This window comes from Gambusia affinis, linkage group LG23, assembly GCF_019740435.1.
Source record: "Gambusia affinis linkage group LG23, SWU_Gaff_1.0, whole genome shotgun sequence".
Taxonomy (NCBI): Eukaryota; Metazoa; Chordata; class Actinopteri; order Cyprinodontiformes; family Poeciliidae; genus Gambusia; species Gambusia affinis.
This window is the reverse complement of record NC_057890.1, coordinates 11641936-11661276: the sequence shown is the minus strand read 5'-3', so window position 1 is coordinate 11661276 and position 19341 is coordinate 11641936. Positions and strand designations below refer to the sequence as shown.

The following is a 19341-nucleotide window of genomic DNA, read 5'->3' as shown; positions in this document are numbered from 1 at the left end:
TAATTCAGATAGCGACCCAGTCTTCTAGCCCTGCTGGGACTTTATGATCGGTCTGTGACCAGAACCCTGGCACTGCTCCGCGGTGCACAGATTCCCTCTCCCTGCCAGGAACCAACAGTAATCCTTTAGACTGAGATTACAGCCACTGTGTGAGTGCAGAGGAAGCCAGAGTGCACAGCAGCTGCACCACCGCTGTGCTTCTAATGCATACAGTCAAATCCAGTGCCAGGTTACTGTCTATGGTGAAATACATTAAAAAGAGCCTTTGGTGAATTACATAGGAGCGCTATGTGTTTCTGAAAACAACTCGATCAGCTGTAAAAGACTTCTCAACAGGACACAATGATTTAAAAAAAAATGTTTTAAGTTCAAATATTTCGTCATTCTTCCATTTTGACTCTGCTGCATGTAGTAGTAACATATTTTTAAAAACAGCTTCTTCTTCCAAGGAATGCAGCCACAACACTAGTTGTTTACTTTTTGCCAGCATTACCTTTAGGAGAAAACATCCTGGCTTTCCACAGCATACTTTTTTCCCCCCTTTTCTTTTCAAGCGCTGTGCCACTTTGAATTTAATTGATAAATCCTATTACTATTTTCAAGACAAGTAATGAAGCAAATGTACTATTTTAATAATTGTATTTAATCTGTTTCTAAGTGAAGCATGTTCATAAATACAGTAACTTGCATTACTTATTTCAAATTACCAATAATTAATGAGCGGGATATTTTATGGTTTTGCTTTCTTCATTTTATTATTTAAAGATGACACAAAATTTGATATACTGGATATCACAGCTTGCCTGTGCTTTCTTTTTCATTTACTGTAGTTTTTTTTGGTCCATCTTTTTAATGAAAGAAATTGGTTTAAATTCATGAATTATGATCTGTTTTGGGTATGAGATTAATAAATATTATAGCACTCAACATTTTGTTGCTTCCAGTTGCTGCTAGTTGTTGTGTTTTTCTCTGTGGTTTTAAACTGTAATCGCTCAGGCAGCAAATCGGACAAACTTTTATTGCAAAGTTTAGAGAAGACAAAAAAAAAAGTTACTCCACATTAAACTTTGATGTCGACAGAGTTTTATCTATATGCATACCAAATTCTGCTGCTTGCTCTGTGTTTATGATGGCACATTTCAGTCCATTACAGGTCTGCTTTAATCTGTTTGCTTTGTACGCTTTGCTGCAGCAAAAGCACAGGATGGTGCTGCTATGGAAATGCAGCCTCTCAACAGCGATGAAGGAGCTGATGCAGAGGAGAAGAAAAAAGCCAGCGTGCCAAAGAAAGAAAAGTCTGTTCTCCAAGGAAAATTAACCAAACTAGCTGTACAAATAGGAAAGGGAGGTGAGTAAAAAAAACCCAAAAACCCTAAAAAACCTTTTTGTCTCAGACGATGTTCAACTGTAGATCTTCATGTGATTGGGCTTTGATTTCTCCGCAGGGCTGCTTATGTCGGCCGTTACAGTCATCATCCTGGTGGTGCTGTTTGTGGTGGACACATTCTGGTTCCAGGGCCTGCCTTGGGTCAAGGACTGCACACCCATTTACATTCAGTTTTTTGTGAAATTCTTTATCATTGGTGTGACCGTTCTGGTGGTGGCTGTTCCAGAAGGCCTGCCACTTGCCGTAACTATCTCCCTAGCGTACTCTGTCAAGGTAAATTCTGCCAAGTGACCTTTAGTCAATGCTTGACCAGCTTACCCACACCCTTATTAAAGCAAGCAGGCCAGACTGTCGAGAGGCAGCTAACTGATACCTTTAAGCCGTGCTGTGATCGCCTTAGTTTCCTGACAGAGTTCGTAAGATTTTCCTCCTCCTTCTTACAGAAAATGATGGCAGACAACAACCTCGTGAGGCATTTGGACGCTTGCGAGACGATGGGTAACGCTACAGCCATTTGCTCGGACAAAACTGGAACTCTCACCATGAACAGAATGACCGTGGTCCAGGTCTACATTGCTGAAAAGCACTTCAAGAGGATCCCTTTGCCGGAAAACCTCCCCACCTCAGTTCTAGACATGCTGGTCCTGGGCATAGCAGTTAATTCCGCCTACACTACTAATATCTTGGTAGGCGTTTTTAAAATAATAAAAGAAATGAAAAGGACCCTATTTGTGAATTATAGTGTGAGAAACTAGATCTAGAAACATAACTTGGAGTCTCTTTCTTGTTTTCCTTTTCCCCAGGCTCCAGAAAAGGAAGGGGGTCTGCCTCGTCAGGTGGGCAATAAAACGGAGTGTGCCTTGCTTGGTTTCTCCAACGAACTGAAGCGGGATTATCGGGCCATCCGCGCTGAAATCCCCGAAGAGAAATTCTACAAGGTCTACACCTTCAACTCAGTGCGGAAGTCCATGAGCACTGTTCTGAAGATGCCAGACGGCAGCTTTCGGATGTTCAGCAAAGGAGCCTCGGAAATTCTCCTTAAAAAGTAAAATCTTTTTCCTTTTCTGGCGTCGGCCATGTTGCCTGTAGGTTTTTCTGTTGATGTGAAAGTTGTTTCAGTGCCACGGTTGGCCAGACTTTTCACTAAATTATGTGTAATAGCTTAGGCAGCCAAGAAGTTCAAGTGTATAGCACCCAAACCCTTTACTTAAACTAAGCAGTGAGAAAAGGAGCCGGTAACAGCTCCTTAAGCTTCTTAATTAAGCAGGCTCCTTTTTAACCAACAGAAGGCTTAGTGTTCCACTGAATTACCGCAGCACACTACTGAAATGTCACTTTTTCTGCTTCCTCTAATCTTTATACAATCTGGATCACTTCTTTTACATCTGAACTCCTAACGTTCCCATCTTGTCGTACTCTTATTTACATTTATGATTTCATTTCCCATTTTTATTACATTTTTTTCAGGTGCTTTAGAATTGTGACATCGAGTGGCGAGGCGAAGGTCTTCCGCCCGCGGGACAGGGACGACATGGTAAAGAAAGTCATCGAGCCGATGGCTTCGGAAGGTCTCAGGACCATTTGCCTGGCGTACAGAGACTTTCCCGCCTCCGAAGGTCCACCTGACTGGGAAAATGAAAATGACATTCTCACCGGCTTGACCTGCATCTGCGTGGTGGGCATTGAGGACCCTGTGAGACCAGAGGTAATGACACATGTACATGTACTACAGTAGAATCATAGAGATCAAAGCAAAATATCATAATGGCCTAGTTAAAGTCCAGAGTCAAAGCCTACTGAGATTCTTTTGCAAACAGAAAAACGGCAACTTGGGCTGCAACTAAAGATTTCAGTTATTCATTGATCTATTGATTACTCTGACGATTAATCGGATATAAAAATTGGCTCATTATGCAGAGTTCTTATATAATCCATTTTATGCAATATTATAATTACGTTAAAATAGGCAAATAATCATTTTATTTTTAAATAAGAAAATTGATATTTTATTGCCTAAAATTCATCAACATAGTGTAGTTTGGAGCATGCTTGATCATTTGTTGCAAAGGGCTCATTAGCAGCTAGAAAATGTTTCTGGCATCAACATGAAAAGGATCAGCCATTTGTGCATAACATCAATACAGTGAAGGGCTAATCTACTGATTACTTTTTGATAATTGATTAATAAATCGGTGGTGCTCAATAAGATTTTTTTGTACAGAATTTGAAGCTGAATCTAAGCCACTTGATAGAACATATTTACAGACAAATGTTTTATTTTTATCTTAAAAGCAAAATGTATATATTTTTTGTAAAATTTTTTGGCTTAACTGCTGAGTGTGTTGATGTTTCAGCAACTTGACCTTTTTTGACTATATGCTGCAGTAAACGATTAATCATTTATTAAATTGATAATTTATTATTAATTGGTTGATGGTGTCAGCCCTGCTGCTGTTGACAGTTTTTCTATGCAATTTCAGCTAGTGCAATTATGTGTAGAAAACATCATTTTCCTTTCACTTCAGTTATACACAATATGAAATCTGAAAGAGTTCCAGGGTATGAAAACTTGTATAAGGCTCTGAACATATCTGGCCCATCGCAAAGGGAAGTGTTGATGCTGCTGAAATGTTGGCATATTTCCCAATCCCTCGTCTGCAGCCTAAATAGTCTTGGAAAGGTGATGATGGGAGAGAGGATCTGCTTTGCAACTTGACCATGTGACAAAGACTTGGTTGGAATCAAACTGGCAGCTCGGTGGGGTTTCCTCTGCCGGCTGCTCAGGCTTTCTAAGAAAGGGAAATGAGGGTCAGCACTTTTTAAACGGTTTTCCCTGAGTGAGGCAAAGAGACTAATGTGGACTTTTTAATGTCTCTTTAAGTGCTTGGCTTTTTGTATATTTTTGCTCATCAGGTGTTCTTGTTGGAAATGATGCAGGATGTTTAGCCCGAGATGGATTCAATATCCGTTTTATCGTCGAAATTTTAAAACCCCTGACTGTACCTCTCCATTTTTTGTGCGTGTGTGCCTCTGTCAGGTCCCGGACGCAATCAAGAAATGCCAGCGCGCTGGCATCACGGTGCGAATGGTGACCGGGGACAACATCAACACGGCGCGTGCCATCGCCAGTAAGTGTGGGATCCTACAGCCGGGAGATGATTTCCTCTGCCTGGATGGAAAAGAGTTCAACCGCAGAATACGCAACGAAAGAGGAGAGGTGGGGCCATGATAAATGACTCTGGCTTCAGAAATTCCACCAGTAGCTTCTGAGAAATTGCATTGAAACTTTATTCTTCACCTTCTCAGATTGAACAAGAGCGTATTGACAAAATCTGGCCCAAACTCAGAGTTCTGGCTCGGTCGTCTCCCACAGATAAACACACCTTAGTTAAAGGTAGTGTATGTTTAAATGTATAAGTGCATCTAAAACGGTTTTATATTTTATGGCTTGTTTGTTTTTGAGTAGTGTTCATTTTTTTCCTTTAGGGATAATTGACAGCACAATAGCAGAGCAGAGGCAGGTAGTCGCAGTGACAGGCGACGGTACGAATGACGGTCCCGCCTTGAAGAAAGCTGATGTTGGCTTTGCAATGGTGAGCATTTCTTTGTTTTAAACACTTTCATATTATCCTTATGAACAAGCTGTAAATGCATAAAAAACACAAATATTTCCCCTCTTGCTGTTTTCAGGGCATTGCCGGGACAGACGTGGCTAAGGAAGCATCAGACATCATTCTGACCGACGACAACTTTTCCAGCATTGTTAAAGCCGTCATGTGGGGACGGAACGTCTACGACAGTATCTCCAAGTTCCTTCAGTTCCAGCTGACCGTCAACGTCGTGGCCGTCATCGTAGCGTTTACAGGAGCCTGCATCACACAGGTAAACCATTTTGTTAATGAGACCAGCCTGGACATTGTTTTTCTGTGCTATTCCGCTTGATTCAGATCTCACTTACAGCACAGTCTGGGCTTTCTCCCATTCACTTGGATTCCAAATATTGACTTTGACTAAGAGCTATCTCATTTCGCTTGGCACTTCTTCCTTCGCTGTGGAGGTTGGAAAAAATAACCTCCACTGGTTGTTTCCTACTACTTCCTGTTATCTTCTTTGTTGTTTTTCCCAGTAGTAACATCCGACTGTTGATCACGTGACTTGATTGATGTGAAAAGTGTTTCCAATGCAGATTTGCGAGATACACATATTTCAATGTGGCTGAAAAACCACCTCACCTAGCACAGACAGTTTTTATGGAAAACAGTGTACTTTTTCAAAAATGATGTTTGTTTCCGTTAAGAAAATTAATTTTTGCTATTTCAGATTTTACATTTCTGTGGTTAATGGAAATGCTGCTACTGTGGAAGTTTTGTGGGGTCTTACACACAGTGCCAATCAGCTGAATTCACCACAGACGTATTCCATTTCACTGTAGAAACATCTCAAGGATGATCAGTGGAAATAGCTAAATTTTGAGCTTCAACACAATATTAAGTAAATGCAGTAAATACTTATGAAAATCTTTTTTTCTTTTTCTTTTTTTTTATTTTAAAAACATTTTAGCAATTTCTTTTTTTCACGTCATGATGGGAGATGTGTGTAGAATTTTGAGGAAAGAGATGAACATAATGCCATCTGGAATAAGGCTTTGCATAAAATGTGGGAAAAATAAAAGTATAGTAAATACTTTCCAAATGCACGACATGTTATGAACTATAAGGATGGCATCCTGTTTCCGCCCTTCCTTCTCTGCTGCTAGGATTCTCCCCTGAAAGCAGTGCAGATGTTGTGGGTGAACCTGATTATGGACACATTCGCGTCGTTGGCTTTGGCCACCGAGCCGCCAACAGAAGCCTTGCTGCTGAGGAAGCCGTACGGCCGCAACAAGCCTCTAATATCCCGCACCATGATGAAGAACATTCTGGGTCACGCCGTGTACCAGCTAGCCACCATCTTTACGCTGCTTTTTGTCGGTAAGAAGCTCTTTTCATTCTGAATTTCTAATATACTTTTGTCCCTTTAAAAAAAAATCCCTTTTTGCGTCTTGCAGGAGAGAAGTTGTTTGGCATCGACAGCGGCAGAAACACCCCTCTCAACGCCCCGCCCACCGAACACTACACTATAGTTTTCAACACCTTCGTCTTGATGCAGCTTTTCAACGAAATCAACGCCCGCAAAATCCATGGGGAGCGGAACGTGTTTGAGGGCGTTTTTAACAACCTCATCTTCTGCAGTATAGTCCTCGGCACATTTATCATTCAGGTAAAATCAGACGGTAAACTATGGAAGAAACAAATGGCGTTTCTTTCATACAAGAAACTCCCATTTGTACATGCAAAATAATTCTGTCCTCATTCTGCTCTTCTAGATACTTATAGTGCAGATTGGAGGGAAACCATTCAGCTGTGTGGCTCTGTCCTTGGACCAATGGCTGTGGTGTACATTCTTCGGCTTTGGCTCCTTGATCTGGGGACAGGTAGGACAATAGCCTTCACCTTCGTTCTAGCAACATATGTGCTGTTACACTGCCCCCTGGTGTTGAACCTGCTGGATGATGAATGGGTTCTACAGTCTAATTAAATGTTACATGATAAAGATGCATTGGGGAGAATCAGATGTGTTCTCTGGTCCAAATATCTATAAAAACAATTAATTATCTTTGCAGTCATTGTGAAAAATGATCAAAGGGTAAAAATGCTACAAAATTTCCAATTTTTCATGTTGTAACCAGAAGCATAATTTATTTTCTTGCTTTATTTTCTCTTTTTTAACGATATAAAAATTGAATAAACATGAAACTGCCCATCTGAACAGTGAGTCTACAAACAGCTGAAGGTGTTTTTTTTCCATACTACAGATATGTTTCCTGTGAATTATTTATCCCTCTACATGGACTGATGCCTTTCACCTGCATTATGCAGAAGTGGAAAAAAGTATTTTTCCACTTCTACTTTTTATGAGATGTTTGACTGCTGTGTGTTATCAGCAGCATTTTTTATTTTTTTTTGTTTCATTCTTTACGGCATGTTGCACATGTACGAAAGAGCTGTCTTCTCAAGAATAAAACCAACTCCCAACTGTTTTTTTTTTTGTTTTTTTTCCCTTTTTATTTCCAGATCATCTCCTCAATACCCACTAGTCGCTTAAAATTTCTAAAAACAGCAGGCCACGGCACCCAGAAGGACGAAATCCCCGAATACGAGCTGGAGGAGTTGGACGACGTGGATGAGATCGACCACGCCGAGCGGGAGCTGCGCCGAGGCCAGATCCTCTGGTTTCGAGGCCTCAATCGAATCCAAACTCAGGTAATCGTTGTTACATCTGGCTGCGTGTTACACCCCCCACACACACACACACACACACACACACTCACCTTGGGAATCACAAGCCATAAACCATTTAACTCTGTTGCTCTTCCAGCTTAAATCTTCATAGTGTTCCTTCTCTCTGCATTCTTAAAGAAAGTGAAAATCCCTCCTTTTTAATTCTTTTCTGCTTTTTGAGCTTAAGCGAATTTTGTTGCGCCTATTTCGGACTGAAACCGAGTCCGTTTGCTGTAAGCTCGGCCACTGTGGAGGTCCTGATCAGTTTGGACGGAAAGCACAGTGGAGTAGTGCGCATTGGAACGGATGGAAGGTTTCTGCAGAGAAAAAGAGTGAAATTCCAACCAGATTTTTGCATCACGGGTTTCCTCCGATCAGTGCCTTCAAACCTGATCACTTCCTTTTCTCACTATACCCAAGTCCAATTTCAAAGTGACATATATTCTATGGTTTCTGCTGCCTTTTCTTTATTTTTTTTTCTCTCTCTTCTCCCTCTCCTCTGGCTGTGTTGTTTTATTTCCCTCTGGGCTTTCTCCTGTCACGCTGTCTGATTCTTTGCAGATGGATGTTGTGAGTGCGTTCCAGAGTGGAACTTCCTTTCAGGGGGCTCTAAGGCGGCAGGCCTCCAACTCCAGCCAACAACAGCACGATGTAACCAATGTTTCTAGCCCTACACATGTAGCCTTTTCTACTACTACCACTACTGCCCCTGCTGCCAACTCCGCTTCTGCCACTGTGGGGTGTGAGTGCGTGTTCTCCTTTAGTGCATGAGACTCTTCTTCTTTTTGTTTTGTTTTTTTCTTCTAACATCTTTCCCTTCCTCTCTTTTTCTTACCTAATGTTCAACTTTTACACTCTCATACTTCCCCGTAATGTTCCCCTATGTTTAATCCAAATGACACCAATCTACATCCTCCATACTGCTTTGATAACTCTGCCGTATATAAATGTCCTCTGTAACCAGGTCGCTTCAAGCGTCAAGGTGTTTTTATCTGTGTCATCCTGTTTTCTGTTCTGCTTCTGCTTGGGTCTGAGAATTGGAAACCTTTCACTGTTAATCATGTGGTGAACAGTGGTGGGGGAAGGAGAGGGGTTTGTGTGTATTTTTGTGGAGTTACTTTTTATTATAAAGATTATGTCCAGAATTCAGCAGGTTTGTCTGCGGCTGCCTCAGTCTGCTCTGTGCCTTCGTAGCAGTCATGGGTCTTTGTCGCAGCTCTCTAGTCCCTGGTTGGGTAAATGTTTTGAGTATATGCCCATGATCACGAGCTAAACTACAGAGAAACACCCATGACACAGAAACTCTGGAAATCTGATCAAGTGCCAGTGGATTTCTCATCAGTCAGTGGTTAAATAATGATCCCTTTCTTTCCGACTGGTGAGGATGTGGAAAAGATTGAAGTCAGATGAATGTTCAGTGCCGCCCTGCAATCAAATGGAGCTATTGGGAGAAAGTTTGTTGTTGTTATTGTTGTTGTTTGGGATGCATTCATATTTGCCTCCCTTTTATTATCCAGCCTTAATCAAACAATATACATGGAGAGTTTACCTTTGAAATTGTTTTGCTGTTTTGCTTCCTAAGAGGGGAAAAAACTATCTAAACCAAACTTGGCCGTATCTGGAAATTGAATTTTCTTCTAAACCTAATAAGTGTTTGTACCACCCTTGGCAGCATTAACTGGCAACGAGTCTTTATTACCTTGGGAATTGCTTCAATTCGGCAACATTCCGTTTTTGAGCCTGAACGACCCGATGAAAGTCAAGAATTTTTTATTTTTTTTATTATTAGAAATGTAAAATTTGTCAAAACAATAAAATAAAAACTATTTGTAAGGGGATGCACTTATTTTACAGCAGCGTACTTGAATAGACTTTCAGCCTCTTTTCATCTGCTTCTTTATGTTGAAAATGGATCTTTGTTGTTTGATGGCACCACTTCCAAAGGCCCTTGCAAGGCTTTTCCTCTCACTGACTCCTAGACTTTTTCTCTTTCAGATCTAACCAGGAAGACCTTCTCACCATCTGTGGAGTTTAAATATCTTATACATGTCATCCTCAGGGAATTAACACACAGTTGAATGTAAAACAATAACCCTCAACATTAACAGTTTTTCCCCCCCCCCCATTGTTTTAGGGGGAACTCCTTCAGATACACAACGTCTTTATTCCCAAACTAGTCTTTACAGATATTCTCCTGTCTTTATGTGAATACTTTTGTGGTGGAATGTGTCCAGTTTGGCAAAGTTTGGCCAAAGTGATCTTTGAACGCCACTGACTTCCCGCGTATTCTTCCTTAGATACTGTGAAATGTGTCATGGGCTATACTCAAAGGTTTACTGCCATTGAAATAAAGGTAGCGCCGCGCTCTGCATGGGTTCAAAGTCTCTGGTCTCGTTTGTGAGTTTTCTCCTCTTTGTGCTGTTCTTGACTTGTACACGAGCTTGTAGACATGCTTGGCTGCTGCAGCTTCTTTGTTTTCCCTCCACAAACATAAGCTACAACTGACCACCACTTGTTCTATCTATCTATCTCTGTCCTTTAGCTCTCTTCCTGTCTGACTCTTTGCTCTTTAATAAGCATGTCCAACAATGATGAACAGTCCTCTCCTTTCCTGGTCAAATGAATCAAACCTCCAAGCAAGAGATTTCTGAAAATAATACTAGAGTAAATTTTGGAAAAAAAAAAAAAAGTATCTTCAGAAGATGAATTTATATATTAAATTCATGTCTTGCTCTAGAAAAATATTTTACAGTGCTGTAGTTTCTCACGTATCACAGCAAAGTTGAGGTTTTCTCACCACAACACCAGACTGCAGAGTTATTTAACCTACATCTAAAAGCCCCCAGCTTGTTGTCTCTGTGCAAGAAGATGGATTACATTCTCACATGTTACTGCAGTGGCCATTGACCATCGATGACTTCTCCTATAGAGAATTTGTCCGATTTGAGCAGATTAAGATTTCTTTTCAAAAGTCACAAACGGTTTTTTTTCTGTTGAGTTGGTAAAAGTTAAACTCCTTTCCAAATGAAGTCCTTATGTTAAAATGAAACGGATTTTCTCATATCTCAATTATCTCAATGTTTAGTTGGGATTTTCTTTTAGAAGAAATGCCACTAATACAGTTAGAGAATACCTCAACTTCTCTCTTTGGCTCCCAAAAAATATATTTTTAGCATGTCTCAAAGCACAGAAATTCATCTTGTTATATTTAATATATGTAGCTGTACAGCAGCCTTTTAGTCACTACATTTAAATTGCCTGTAGAGGGCACATTACATTGAGGAAATCTGGCATTTCACTACAGCTCAATAAGTTTTACCATCACTGAGAGGCTGACACCTTTAGCATCTTACATTGGATATTACCACCAATGGCCACACCAGAACTGTAAGTATTCCTTGGAGAACACATCTTGTTTCAGAGATTTCTAGGAAGCAGCCAACCTTCCCAAATGCATCAGGTTTCACAACAGGTAGAATCAGTAGCTTTTACTTTTAGTTGCAACTTCCGTACAGAAGAAGGCTGTCGGCACAAGTTAGCAATAAAGTGGTCCGTTTACTGATTGGAGAAATGATTGGAGCTTTAATTTTTACGATTGATTCGGCAAGGTAAAACTTAAGACACTTCAAATCACCAGTTAATAAATCTGTTTAAAAAAAACAAAGTAATTATGAAAAAATAAAGGTGTCTGCTGTAAGGGGCCTTGAAGAAGCACTAATAAAACAGATGGACATAAAGTTTTCACCGAATCTTATATTAATTTAAATGAACTAACATTCAGAAGTTCTTTCCCTAACATTGAGTGACAACAAGTCTTTGAAATTTCGCTTGCACGTGTCTGAGATACTCCTCCTTCACAGATTTGGTTTTCAAAGCCCCTAAAACTCACCTTATTCCGAGACATTAAAACCTTCCGTTCAGAGTTTGTTTTAACTCGGGGCGTTGATCCAGGAGTTGACTTGAGTCTGCGTTGGTACGCAGCGCGACTAAAAACCTGCCTCTTCCTGTCCTTTCCTCCAGATCAGAGTAGTGAAGGCATTCCGCAACTCCATCTCCCTCTATGAGGGGCTGGAGAAGCCCGAGTCGCGGACGTCAATCCACAACTTCATGACCCACCCCGAGTTCCGGATAGAGGACTCTGAGCCCCACATCCCCCTCATCGATGACACGGACGCGGAGGACGACGCCCCCACCAAGCGCAACTCTGCCAGCCTGCCCAATGCCTCTCCACCTCCGCCCTCTCCCTCGCCCGACGATACCAACCCGCCCGCCGCCCCCACTCAAAACCAGAACAATAACGCCGTTGAAAGCGGCAACCACCTCTTCCCAGAGGGCCCCAAATCAGGAACCCCGTCAGCCCCAGGGAGCCCGCTACACAGCCTTGAGACCTCCCTTTGATCTGACCCAGCTCCACACTGCTGCACCTGTTTTCTCACCCCGCCACCATTAAAGCTCCGCTCAAACGACCGAACACTGGCAGAGGAGATAACAGAGGTCTGGACAGAGAGTGGAGTCTTGTGTGAGCTTGGCTTGGGCTGAACTGAAAGAACAGCAAACATTCGTCGGAATGTACGGCTTGGTGTGGATTCTTTGATTTTTCTCTTTTTTTTTTTTTTTTTCTTTAGTTTTTCTGTGTTGGTTCTTGTTAATACCCTGCTGCAACACCAGGAACTCGGTCTTCGTTCCACCCTCCTTGGTAAATTTTTTTATTTTTATTTCCTGCCCCCCGCACCCCTCCCTCTGAGTTGCAAGCGGGGGGGGGATAAATAAACTCAGATTGAAAGTGACCTGTTTTTATTACTCTAATATTATTGCTGTTATTTGAATTGAGAAGGTGAGGTCCTCCTCTGACCGTGAGGATCAGGGCTTGTAAGATTCTGAAAGAACTGTTGACTTCTCTTTTATCTGAAGGGTGTTGTATATTTATTTCTTTGGCCCTTCTCATTCAAAACCTATTTCTGCTTTATTGGCTGTTAATATTGAGTTATTTATGTTTTTGGAAAAAAAACAGGTCTGTTTACAAAGTTTGTAGATAGTTATTTTTTTTCTGTTTGTAGGCTAAAGAGCTTCCTGATGTATAATTCAGAAAACTGGGACAGTAAAAACATTAAAGAGGATTATTTCAGATACTGCTGTATTTTCAGGAAAAAAAGGGTGTTTCTATTGAAACTTAACTATTTTTGCCTGCAAGTTTTGTTATATATTTGTCGATATAGAACCTTCTAGCCAAACCGATGAACATAAAGGCTTGTATAGAAAAAGAGGTCCAAGGGGTAAAGGGTGTTTTCACAGGAGACTCAGCTGGGTAGACGATGACGGCCTCTCTCCACTAACATCACTATAAATATTCTTCCATTTCTTTGATAGTTTTCATGTGCACAAAGCGTTCTGGATTCTCTTTTCCATTCATTTCGGTGTATTTGAGAATTTCCACGTGTTCATGACTTTTAAAAGGGATTTTTCGAAGCCGTCTGGGCCTATACTTAACAAGCATCTCACTCAGAATCCAGCTGGGAGTTGGGAGGAACACAAACTCAGACCTCCTGCGTCCGCTTTCAGCTTCTAGAGGATCTCTTAACTTTTTAGATTTGTGGAGCTATGAAGTTTAAATCTTTGTAGTCACAGTTGCATCCTTTGCCGAAGCAGTTAAATCATAGTTTAATTTAATGCTTAAAAAAAATCCCCCAACTTTGTAATCACTTTAGTTCAACTTAGGCGCTCCGCCGCTGAGTCAGTTTTTCATTCCGACTAAATATGAATGTGCCTTGGCTACAACAGTGATTTAAATGATCCCATCGTTCACCACCTTCAGGAAACTCACGCTTGTTTCTACAGCTAAAAGCAGGACCAAAACAAAAACCTACATCTTCATTTCAAATGTTTTGGGTGGGGTAGGTAAAATCTCCTCCCTTTGGATGCTTGATAAATATGGATCCTGGTCATTTAATTTATTTTATTTTATTTTATTTTTATAACCAAACCATTAGCGCCCTGCCAATGTGCAATACTGACATACATTTACTCAGGCATAAAAAAAAGAAATCCATAAAAATCGTTGTGTATTTAGGGAGCAAAATGTTGTCGGGCAAAAGAAAAATATCAGTTCATCCACTTTAAGATTATACGCTACAGAAAATTTAAGTACTTTTTCTGCTTTTTTAAAATAAATTCTGTTAGTGTTTTCTTCTTAAGCCTGTCCATAAGACTCATTTCACTCATATTAAATGTTTCTGCATTTGGTTTGTTTGTAAAATAGTTTTGAAACCTGATGTACTGGAAACGCTAAAGATTGGACATGTGCATTTTTCAAGAAGAAATACTAGGCATACACTGGTATCTATCTGCACAGGGTACTTTATACATGCTGTACTGTGTTTATAGTTTTCAATAAAAGTTGTCACTGGACGATGGCCTTACTTTATTTTGTTTAGTATGTGTACCAGTTTGGTGATATCCAGGAGTTCTGCTTCTTTTAAGTGAGTTTCCACATTTTCCATTCATATTGTGACATTATTTAGATGCCATCTGTAACAGTTGGAAAGGTAGGTGGTCAAAGGTAGGTTGTTTTTTTTTCCACCTGTCTTCACATACTAAGATAATTCTGCTAATTCAAGTTAACAAATTGCACATCTAGTTTAGTGCTGCACTTTCAAATAACCCCACTTCAGAAGGTCTTTGTACAAATTGACTTCAACTTTTGAAACCTCAGTCTGAACAGAACTCAGCAATTCACATTCAGCCCAGAGTGCATGGTTTTGTGCATTAATCAAAGTCTCTAGGATTTAAATTGGGGATCTCCTGCACACCCATTCCTGCGCAGAACTCAGTCTTAAAAACCCAGTGTTGTGTCAACATGTCCTATATTAACCTTAGAAGTTTTAGTGGAGAACAAAAAACAACGGAACAAAAAGCTGAGTTTAAAATAAAGTCTGCCCAGTTTCCTTATTCCTCTTGTTACAAATGGAGCAGATTGAGAGATCTCCAATCTAAAAGAAAAGGAACAAGATAGTCCAACTTAATTATTTATATATAGCACTGAAAACACAATAAATACTCTACTCAGGCATTTCACAAAGCAAAAGCCATATTTATCTAAGGAAACTCATTTAGTTTAATTACTGGCTTTGCACCAGTTACTCAAATGCCAAGTTATGTCAACAAACTAAAACGGCACACTTAAATCACTATTTTTATTTATGAAAGAAATGTAAAAATAACTTTGTTCACAAGCAATGAGGGCATTTTATCAATATGTCAGATTGCAGTTAAGGGTTTCTTTTATGTACTGTGGTTTCAATTCCATTTTCAAGGCATTTAATATTAACTGTTAATTCAGACATTGGACACACAATAATACACCCAACATAACATAAAATGTCATTTCTTTCTTTAGGTGTTGCAATTGCCTTAATTGATTACTTTGAAGAAGTCAAGAACACATCAAGCATGATCATATTGGTAATGTTGGATAAAAATAGAGCAGCAATTTTTAAAAATTTTATTTTTAAATTTTTTTACATATTAAAATGAAATTTTAATAGCATTTTGTATCTGTCTATTTAATGTAAAAGCAGACATCAAACAGGCACAGCTTACCACACTTGTATGATGTGGGATATATTTTATTTCCGTATTGGTTTAAGAAATTAGTTTTTACAATTTATTTTGAATGCATGCATGTGGAAAAAATGGCCATCATGTTCTTATTTTCTCATATTTTAAGACATACAGTCATTAAATACACGCAAGTGAACTGCTGTTGCCCTTGATTTTCTAGAAGTAATTAAGAATGAAAATCAAATCCACAATAAAAATAAGAACAAAAATTATTTCAAATTGTATGTTTTTTCTCACAAAATGAATATGAAAATGACATGAAAATATTTGTTGATTTCCAACGAGATTTACCATTTTTATTGCGCTTGTTAGTAGTAATAGTAGTAATAGTAGTAGTAGTAGTAATAGTAGTAGTAGCAGTAGTAATAGTAGTAGTAGTAGTAGTAATAGTAGTAGTAGTAGTAGTAATAGCAGTAGTAGTAGTAGTAGTAGTAATAGCAGTAGTAGTAGTAGTAGTAATAGCAGTAGTAGTAGTAGTAATAGCAGTAGTAGTAGTAGTAGTAGTAGTAGTAGTAATAGCAGTAGTAGTAGTAGTAGTAGTAGTAATAGCAGTAGTAGTAGTAATACATCATTTTATTTTCCAAGACTTCAGTTTCATTTTGTGCCACTACACGTCCAGACTGGTAGATGGCAGTAAACGCCTCATTTCTTGTTTGGTGATTATTCAAAGATCTTCTATTTACAAGATGAGTTGCGCTTTATAAATTGGTTGCACCGTACCCATCCAAAGAGTCTGTGTCTTCCTCTTACAAAAACGTGAGCAGAGTGAGAGCTCTTACTTTTCTGTGCTATGTTTACTTCTTGACTCTCCACAGGAATATCCTCTGCAGGTTCGAAACAGGTTGAAGGTCTGCTGATAACAAGCAGGAACTTTGCAGTAAGTGCCGTACTCTGTCTTTAATAAGTCATTTCAGCTGCCTGGAGGCAATGCTACCTGCTCCTTTAACACTAAGCCTGCTTGTCTCGGCTTGTTGCGTTTGTGGCTCAGTGTGTCAGTGGCAGGAATGAGACCTCCTCACTGCTGAGTTCAACATGAAAGAGTGGTGGATCCATGTGGGTCTAATTTGCGTCCCGCTGGTGGCCGTCTACCTGCACATTCCGGCCCCTCACCTCTCCGCCACCCTACAGAAGTGGCACAGCGCCGGGGATTTCTTCCACTTCAGAGGGAAGAAGATCTTCTATAGAGGTAGCAGCACTCAGTACAGGGGGAGGGGGTGGGAGATTAATCTCCAAATATCCACCTGTTTCCTGTCTCACATCGAGATGTTCTTCCCAGACTCCTACGGTGCTTTGGGAAGCTCAGATGTGGTCCTTCTGCTCCACGGCTTCCCCACCTCCAGCTATGACTGGAACAAGGTATGCAGTCTGTACAGCGGAAGCTTAGCATATCCTGTATGAACACCAGGGTTTCCATGGAGGCAGGAGGTTCATTTTCATCTTTTGCTATGTTATTAATCCAGCCCATCTCTGGTAGTCTCTGATTCTTGCAGGTTGCACATTTGAAACCCAAGAAACTGTTTCACTGTTTCATATTTATGGCATAATATGAATTTATATGCCATAAATTTATATTGAGCAGCTGTTTACAAAACAGAGATGCATATGGACAAAGGTGGTCCTAGAATGTTTGGTGCCCTGGGCGAACCACCTTTCCAAAGCCCCCCACCTCCCTCCTAATCCCTTCTATGAAGTAGTAGACAGGCGAGAGTCGTGACTGTTGGTGTGATGTTGTAATTACTTGTCCTGTATGTTTTAATTTGTGTTTTTATTTCTATGTATTTTTATCTGTGGTTTTATGAATACTGTACAGCACAAGGTCATGAATAAAGTCGTGCAGTAAATATTTATTTGTACATTTCATAAATAAAATTGACATTGACATGTATTAGGTAATTTTGATATTCAGATCCTCCGGTTGTAAGAGCAGGGAGTTAGGGGATTTTACAATGAAGGGCAGGCAGGGTGGGGCTGCTCGTTGCCCATGTCAGAAACCGCCACCGCATACGGAAATATGAGTCTGTTAAAATAATCAATTTTGACGTGGAAAAATGTGCACAAATCCTGAACCGTTTTTCCTCCCTTGCAGATCTGGGATCCGCTCGCGCAGCGCTTCCATCGAATCATTGCACTGGACTTTCTTGGATTTGGTTTTAGTGACAAACCTGTGAGTCTGCATATTTTATTCTCTTATGTAGTAATGTTTTTCCTGCCTCTTTCTTCCACGCACATGTTTCTCCTAATTCCCCTTTTCTGCAACATCTCAGAGACCCCACAGGTACTCAATCTTTGAACAAGCCAGTATAGTTGAGGCCCTGGTGGCCCACTTGGGTCTGAGCAATCAACGACTCAATTTGATATCCCATGACTATGGAGATACTGTGGCCCTAGAGCTGCTATACAGGTGATCATTTTATAGCAGGTGTCAAAATAATCCAGTGGTCACCATTAGTTTCTTTCTCTTAACTGTTTTTCACTTTGTTTTTTCTTCTAAACCAGGAGTGACCAAAATCGGACAGGGCATCTGAACTACAACAGTCTTTGTCTAACAAATGGAGGTACAGTACTTTTTTGGGAGTTATTGTTACTTTCACAAAAGATAAGATGTTTTGAAAAATTAATGTAAAACACAATAGTATGGCTATATATGTATGTGTATATATATGTGTGTGGGGGGTAGAAGGTTAGGTTCGAGTTAGGGATGCATTTAGGGCTGAAGGCAAGGTTGTAAGGTTGAAGGCAGGACAGTTTGTAGGCTTGAAAGCAGGGATGTACGTAACCAGCAGTTTCCTTTCAATAAGGTGTCATTTTGGGTCAGATACAATTTGGTGTTCCAACAAAAAAAACATTTTCGACGTCATAGTATAGTATGTCATTTTTTGGACATTTTCGACGTCATAATATAGTATGTCGTTTTTTGGGACATTTTCCACGTCATATGTCGTTTTTTTTGACATTTTCGACGTCATAGTATTGTATGTCGTTTTTTTCGACATTTTCGACGTCATACTATAGTATGTCGTTTTTTTGGACAGATTTGAGATTATAGTATAGTATGTCATTTTTTGGACATTTTCGACGTCATAATATAGTATGTCGTTTTTTGGGACATTTTCGACGTCATACTATAGTATGTCGTTTTTTGGACATTTTCGACGTCTTAATATAGTATGTCGTTTTTTGGGACATTTTCCACGTTATGTATCGTTTTTTTCGACATTTTCGACGTCATAGCATAGTATGTCATTTTTTGGACATTTTTGACGTCATAATATAGTATGTCGTTTTTTGGGACATTTTCCACGTCATGTCTTTTTTTTCAACATTTTCGACGTCATACTATAGTATGTCGTTTTTTTGGAACATTTTCGACGTCATAGTATTGTATGTCGTTTTTTTCGACATTTTCGACGTCAGTATAGTATGTCATTTTTAGGACATTTTCGACGTCATAATATATTATGTCGTTTTTTGGGACATTTTCCACGTCATATGTCGTTTTTTTCGACATTTTCGACGTCATAGTATTGTATGTCGTTCTTTTCGGCATTTTCGACGTCATACTATAGTATGTCGTTTTTTTGGACAGTTTTGAGATTATAGAATAGTATGTCGTTTTTTGGGTCATTTTCCACGTCATGTATCGTTTTTTTTGACATTTTCGACGTCATAGTATTGTATGCAGTTTTTTTCAACATTTTCGACGTCATAATATAGTATGTCGTTTTTTTCGACATTTTCGACGTCATACTATAGTTTGTCGTTTTTTGGGTCATTTTCCACGTCATGTATCGTTTTTTTTTACATTTTCGACGTCATAGTATTGTATGTCGTTTTTTTGGACAGTTTTGACGTCATAGTATAGTATGTCGTTTTTTTCGACATTTTCGACGTCATAGTATAGTATGTCATTTTTTGGACATTTTCGACATAATATATTATCTCGTTTTTTGGACATTTTCGACATCATAATATATTATGTCGTTTTATGGGACATTTTCCACGTCATATGTCGTTTTT

The 19341-nt window shown here is 39.7% G+C and overlaps 2 protein-coding genes across 11 annotated transcripts in view; both read left to right on the top strand.

The window, feature by feature from the left end:
• atp2b1a (ATPase plasma membrane Ca2+ transporting 1a) overlaps positions 1 to 14112 on the top strand; it is a 42895-nt gene extending 28783 nt beyond the window's left edge. For 6 of the 10 annotated variants that reach the window (XM_044108931.1, XM_044108932.1, XM_044108927.1 and 3 more), the window contains 15 exons: positions 1193 to 1348; positions 1446 to 1660; positions 1831 to 2073; positions 2191 to 2432; positions 2855 to 3092; positions 4425 to 4604; positions 4694 to 4781; positions 4874 to 4980; positions 5078 to 5269; positions 6144 to 6357; positions 6435 to 6646; positions 6753 to 6860; positions 7501 to 7689; positions 8269 to 8358; positions 11728 to 14112. In XM_044108931.1, the coding sequence (XP_043964866.1) occupies positions 1193 to 1348; positions 1446 to 1660; positions 1831 to 2073; positions 2191 to 2432; positions 2855 to 3092; positions 4425 to 4604; positions 4694 to 4781; positions 4874 to 4980; positions 5078 to 5269; positions 6144 to 6357; positions 6435 to 6646; positions 6753 to 6860; positions 7501 to 7689; positions 8269 to 8358; positions 11728 to 12105 (2852 nt within the window). In that variant the 3' untranslated portion in view covers positions 12106 to 14112. Of the gene's footprint in view, positions 1 to 1192; positions 1349 to 1445; positions 1661 to 1830; positions 2074 to 2190; positions 2433 to 2854; positions 3093 to 4424; positions 4605 to 4693; positions 4782 to 4873; positions 4981 to 5077; positions 5270 to 6143; positions 6358 to 6434; positions 6647 to 6752; positions 6861 to 7500; positions 7690 to 8268; positions 8450 to 11727 lie in introns of all 10 variants that reach the window. The other 4 variants (XM_044108936.1, XM_044108933.1, XM_044108934.1 and 1 more) reach the window with 2 other exon arrangements.
• Positions 14113 to 16028: 1916 nt separating this feature from the next.
• The window catches only part of mest, a 56675-nt gene continuing 53362 nt past the window's right edge, over positions 16029 to 19341 (top strand). The window contains exons 1-6 of the mRNA XM_044108438.1: positions 16029 to 16201; positions 16313 to 16510; positions 16601 to 16680; positions 17411 to 17488; positions 17589 to 17725; positions 17821 to 17879. Coding sequence (XP_043964373.1) covers positions 16357 to 16510; positions 16601 to 16680; positions 17411 to 17488; positions 17589 to 17725; positions 17821 to 17879 — 508 coding nt within the window. The 5' untranslated portion in view covers positions 16029 to 16201; positions 16313 to 16356. The remainder of the gene's footprint in view (positions 16202 to 16312; positions 16511 to 16600; positions 16681 to 17410; positions 17489 to 17588; positions 17726 to 17820; positions 17880 to 19341) is intronic.